This window comes from Oncorhynchus kisutch, linkage group LG30 (genome assembly GCF_002021735.2).
Source record: "Oncorhynchus kisutch isolate 150728-3 linkage group LG30, Okis_V2, whole genome shotgun sequence".
Classification (NCBI taxonomy): domain Eukaryota; kingdom Metazoa; phylum Chordata; class Actinopteri; order Salmoniformes; family Salmonidae; genus Oncorhynchus; species Oncorhynchus kisutch.
The window spans coordinates 31,817,633-31,823,267 of record NC_034203.2 but is presented as its reverse complement, the minus strand read 5'-3'; the positions used below and the strand labels follow the sequence as shown (position 1 = coordinate 31,823,267).

General features: G+C 42.6%; 1 protein-coding gene across 1 annotated transcript; it reads right to left on the bottom strand.

The window, feature by feature from the left end:
* Positions 1 to 1,346: 1,346 nt before the first annotated feature.
* Positions 1,347 to 5,381, bottom strand: LOC109874737 (zinc finger protein 37). Its single transcript, XM_020466754.2, has 4 exons — positions 4,921 to 5,381; positions 3,954 to 4,093; positions 3,440 to 3,524; positions 1,347 to 3,309 (listed from the first exon to the last, which is right to left on the bottom strand). Exons 1-4 carry the CDS (start codon positions 5,183 to 5,185, stop codon positions 2,003 to 2,005), a joined length of 1,797 nt encoding a protein of 598 aa, XP_020322343.2. The 5' UTR covers positions 5,186 to 5,381; the 3' UTR covers positions 1,347 to 2,002.
* Between the last annotated feature and the right edge of the window lie 254 nt (positions 5,382 to 5,635).

Here is a 5,635-nt window from a genome sequence, read left to right as displayed (position 1 = left end):
GCAGTGGCTTCTTCCTTGCTGAGCGGCCTTTCAGGTTATGTTCGATATAGGACTCGTTTTACTGTGGATATAGATACTTTTGTACCAGTTTCCTCCAGCATCTTCACAAGGTCCTTTGCTGTTGTTCTGGGATTGATTTACACTTCGCACCAAAGTACGTTCATCTCCTTCCTGAGCGGTATGACGGCTGCGTGGATCCATGGTGTTTATACTTGAGTACTATCGTTTGTACAGATGAACGTGGTACCTTCAGGCGTCTGGAAGTTGCTCCCAAGGATGAACCAGACTTGTGGAGGTCTACAATTTTTTCCTGAGGTCTTGGCTGATTTCTTTTGATTTTCCCATGATGTCAAGCAAAGAGGCACTGAGTTTGAAGGTAGGCCTTGAAATACATCCACATGTACACCTCTAATTGACTCAAATTATGTCAATTAGCCTATCAGAAACGTCTAAAGTCATGACATTTTCTAGAATTTTCCAAGCTGTTTAAATGCACAGTCAATTTATTATATGTAAATTTCTGACCCACTGGAATTGTGATACAGTGAATTATAAGTGAAATAATCTGTCTGAAAACAATTGTTGGAAAAATTACTTGTCAAGCGCAAAGTATATATCCTAACTGACTACAGTTTGTTAACAATACATTTGTGGAGTGGTTGACAAAATAGTTTTAATGACTCCAACCTAAGTATGTCAACTTCTGACTTCAACTGTATATACAAAATGATGTGGACATCCCTTCAAATCAGTGGACTTGGCTATTTCAGCCACACGTGTATAAAATCAAGAACACCGCCATGCAATCTCAATAGACAAACATTGGCAGTAGAATGGCCTTACTGAAGAGCTCAGTGACTTTCAACATGGTACCGTCATAGGATGCCACCTTTCCAGCAAGTCAATTTGTCAAATTTCTGCCGTACTAGAGCTGCCCCGGTCAACTATATGTTCTTATATTATGAAGTGGAAACATCTAGGAGCAACAACGGCTCAGCCGCGAAGTGGTAGGCCACACAAGCTCACAGAATGGGACCGCCGAAGCATGTAAAAATCGCCTGTTCTCAGTTGCAACACTCACTACAAAGTTCCAAACTGCATCTGGAAGCAACGTCAGCACAAGAACTGTTAGTCAGGAGCTTCATGAAATGGGTTTCCATGGCCGAGCAGCCGCACACAAGCCTAAGATCACCATGCGCAATGCCAAGCGTTGGCTGGAGTGGTGTAAAGCTCGCCACCATTGGACTCTGGAGCTGTGGAAACGCGTTCTCTGTAGTGATGAATCACACTTCACGATCTGGCAGTCCGACAGACGAATGTGGGTTTGGCGGATGCCAGGAGAACGCTACCTGCCCCAATGCATAGTGCCAACTGTAAAGTTTGACCATCTCATTCCGATATCAACGAGCAGGTGTCCACATACTTTTGGTCATGTAGTGTAGTTTCGCAAGCCAATTCTAACTAGCGTTAGAGCAATGACCAGAAATCTATGTTATCTACTAGCATACTAGCAGTTACTATAGACTTCCAGTCATTGTGCTAGTTAACAACTTCCTTCAAACTGAATGCAGAGTCATAAAAATGGCATCCATGAGTTCATCTGACTCTCTGGAAGTAGATAAAAGGGCTTCAATGCCAAAATCCCGAAGAGTCTCTTTAAGCCTAGTCCAGCATGCGCAATAGAAAAACTCCATTGAAATAACTTTTTGGTTTAAAATTAAGCATAATCTGTGTCTGGAAAACAGGCCCTTACCGTATTAGAACATTATGGCTGTCAACAACATCAGTGTCCACTGAAGCTTACACTCTGATGATCATTCTGGACAATCCAAACCTGATTGCAATTTACCATCATAGCACCTTATCAAAAATAACCAAAATGGTTGGTTATAATGAGGAATGGACATTCAGTTGTTTCAGTTAGAGGTAGGACAGTTTTGTAAGGTGGCCTACAAAAGGCTGCTCATGCTTTTAGCACAGTTGTCTTTCGCCGGAAAATGTGCTATTTCGCTGTCGCTCCCAAGTGATCAATGCTGTGTTTCTCAAGATTCCGGAAGATTCTGAAGCTCTTGGAGCAGAAGGAGCAGGTGAAAGGTCTCTCACCAGTGTGAAAGCGCAGATGAGCCTTCAGATTGTCCCTGAGACGAAAGCTCTTCCCACACTGGGGGCAGCTGTGAGGTCTCTGCCCTGTATGGAACCGTTCGTGCCTGCGGAGGCTTTTCCGCAGGGCAAACGTTTTGGAGCACTGGGAGCAGGAGTAGGGCTTCTCACCGGTGTGGAAGCGCTCATGCCTCCTCAGGATCTTCCTGCGCTTGAAGCGCTTCCCACAGATCTTGCAGCCATGGGCGCGGCTTGAGGAGAGGTCCCCTTGTATCCGCCAGACACCGTTCCCACACGGAGTGAAGCAGCAGAGGCGTCGGCCCGTGTGGAGGCCTTGGTGGGTCTTGAGGTCCTTTGGCATTGGGAACCTCTTGCTGTCATGACAGTTGCTACCATTAGCCTTCTTCCCTCCAGAGTTCTTTCCTCCAGGCACCAAAAGCAGGTTCACCAGCTGGACAGAGCAAGGCCTCGTCAACTTCTGCTCCAAGGAGGTCTGGTCCAGCTTGAAGTCCACCATCTTCTTCTTTGTCTGGTCCAGCTTGAAGTCCACCATCTTCTTCTTTGTCTGGTCCAGCTTGAAGTCCACCTTCTTCTTTGTCTGGTCCAGCTTGAAGTCCACCTTCTTCTTCGTCTGGTCCAGCTTGAAGTTCACCTTCTTCTTCTTCGTCTGGTCCAGCTTGAAGTTCACCTTCTTCTTCTTTGTCTGGTCCAGCTTGAAGTTCACCTTCTTCTTCTTTGTCTGGTCCAGCTTGAAGTTCACCTTCTTCTTCTTTGTCTGGTCCAGCTTGAAGTTCACCTTCTTCTTCTTTGTCTGGTCCAGCTTGAAGTTCACCTTCTTCTTCTTTGTCTGGTCCAGCTTGACATCCACCTTTTTCTTCATTAGAGCAGAGGGAGCGTTTGTTACACCCATAAATTTCAACTTACTCTTAGCCTGTACAGGAACCAAAGCCCCATCTGAGGAGGATGGGCTGTAGGCTGTTCCTTTGGCGGTGCTGTAACTGGCCTGCTGGGGCTCCATCTGGGTAGGCTTTTCTTTACATGTAGGCTGTCGTGTTATGTCCTCCTCCGCCTTTGGGACCATTTGGCAGATGACTTTAGTCTCACATTCTATGTTGATTCCATTCTCAGTTTCTGTCTTGAGGGGCTGGGGTTTCTGCTTAGTTGGGGAGCTTTGAACAGGAACATAAAGGTGGATTGGATCCACAGTGGCTGGAGGACAGAAAATAAAATAGTTGTTAAATAGTACCCTCAACCCTTTATATACAAAGAGTTTATAGCAAATATATTTCAGTGTCTATTGCTTCACTACTACCTCCTAGAATAAATGTGTTTTTTTTACCAGAATAGATCACTTGTTCTTCTTCTGGCTCAGTGGTTGTTGAAGATTTTGTTTCCAGACTAATCCCCTCCACCATCTCCACAACCTGATGACAGATGACAAGCCAAAAAGACAACTACTTAGGTTCTGTAATACAGGTGTCAGCTAATCAAATTAGCTTGAAGCCTACAAGTCAAAAGGGCATTAGTCCTAGTAACAAACAACAAACACATCTTATGGTTCACAATGAAGCCCTTTATCTACTTACCCACAGTCAGATGAACTTGTGGATACTATTTTTATGTCTCTACATCCAGCATGAAGGAGGTTTGAGGTATTTTTGTGAGCCAATGCTAATCAGCATTAGCACAATGACTGGAAGTCTATGGTAACAGCTAGCATGCTAGTTAGCAACTTCCTTAAAAATGCACATAAAGACATAAATTATATGAGTTCATCTGACTCGAAGGAAGTAGATAAAGGACTTCATTGCCAAAATCACAATGTATCCCTTTAACCCAAACAACTCACTGACCTTCTCTTCTAGAACAGAGCACTTGAGTTCAGCAGGCTGATTACCCTTCAGCAGGGGGATACGATGTGCAGGACCCTCCTCCTCATTGCTCCCATTCAAAGAACCACTGCCTCCCTCCAAGGACAAGCACTGTTTTGGGTCTGGAGAATGCATGGGAAAGGGGAGGGGTAGAAAGCAAAGCACACAAACATTCCATTTGTTAGACAGCATGGTGCAGATCAGTACTGACAATAATAACAATAAAGAGATTAAACAAATCAGTAATTGTGTATTTCTTTGTTATTTTTTGCCTCCAAAATGTTGTTTGTTGACATAAGTCATAAAAAGACATACATTTTTCTTTTTTTAAGGATTTCAACAGTCACATTCAGAGAGAAAGATGATAGAGTCATAATGCCATACTAAACCGTGTGTATTTACTCAAATTTGGAAAGTTTAACATATGGCTCTCGTGAGAACACGATTGTATACTTGCTTCAAAGTATCCAGAATAATTGTTTTGTTGAGATTGTGAACAACGTTTCACTGCACTCTCTGCAGAGCAACAATGTTTGCTACAGGACAATGAGACACGATGTTTTAATTTAAAAAATGTATGCCAAACAAAAACGATTGACTTCAAACCATACAACTCTATGCACAATGGCCACTTTGAACAATTTACACAGTAAATACATAAACTGTGCAGATGCAGTCTGGTAACAGAATTATGGTAAAATGTCCGTTTTCATTCTGTTATCCAACTTTATCTGCACAAGTTCTTCCTTCTAAATGTGTTTTTGTAAAATTGTCAGTGGAAATTGTTAAAATTAGTATTTGTGCATTGAGTTGTATGGTTTGCTAAACTTTGAAATCAATGTTTTTTGTTTGGTATACATGTTAATCTGGAAAACATAGACTTTCTGCGTAAATCCGTTACCATGGATTTACCAGTGTAATGACGTACTACTAACGTTAGCTAACATACTTTCATGTAGCTCTAAGGACGTTGTTGTTTCCTCATCCACTTGAACTCCGATACTGCGAAGACATTTTTTGCCAGACTTTTTTACAGCGTCCACTGTTTGCAAGGTTTCATTTTGTTCACTCCGCCCTTCAATGAGAATAGTGGTTCCCGAAGCAAGGAAGCGACTCTCGAACAGTTTCGTTATTTCCACCACCGCCACCTTTGCAAGTGAATCCAAAACAGACGCAATCTGGGTTTCAAAATTCACGTCGTCGGCAACAGACATGGTGACAGCTAATAGTGAGCGCGCGGTAAGAAATCTAACTAAAATCGAACAAATGTTAAAACCAAAAAGCTTAACATGGCGAGATATTAAACTGTGTTTATCATCAACCACATGGTCTGAGAAACCGGGGGCGTGTCTCTGACGTTGAATGAAAAAAAAGTACGTGTTTCCACAAGTTACCACAGCCACAAAGTATATCGTAAAAATAAATGAACTTTTCATTTAAGGTTAGGCATAAGGTTAGCAGTGTGGTTAAGGTTAGGTTTAAAATCACATTTTAAGAAGATAAATTGTAGAAATGGGCGGGGTTTAGTATTTGGTGGCTGTGCTAACTAGTGACGACCACACGTACGCTTAGCGTCTTGTGCCAAATACATTCTATTTCCGGGGAAAGCGTGGTGCGTAATATGGTAATATCTCATTATGTAATATGGGGGAAAATAAAATAAT

Coding starts and splice junctions, on each gene's coding strand:
- LOC109874737 (XM_020466754.2), bottom strand. CDS start 5,185: ATGTCTGTTGCCGACGACGTGAATTTTGAAACCCAGATTGCGTCTGTT. Junction 4,094..4,920: donor GTCCTTAGAGCTACATGAAA/GTATGTTAGCTA, acceptor TGCATTCTCCAG/ACCCAAAACAGTGCTTGTCC. Junction 3,525..3,953: donor GCTCTGTTCTAGAAGAGAAG/GTCAGTGAGTTG, acceptor ATCTGTCATCAG/GTTGTGGAGATGGTGGAGGG.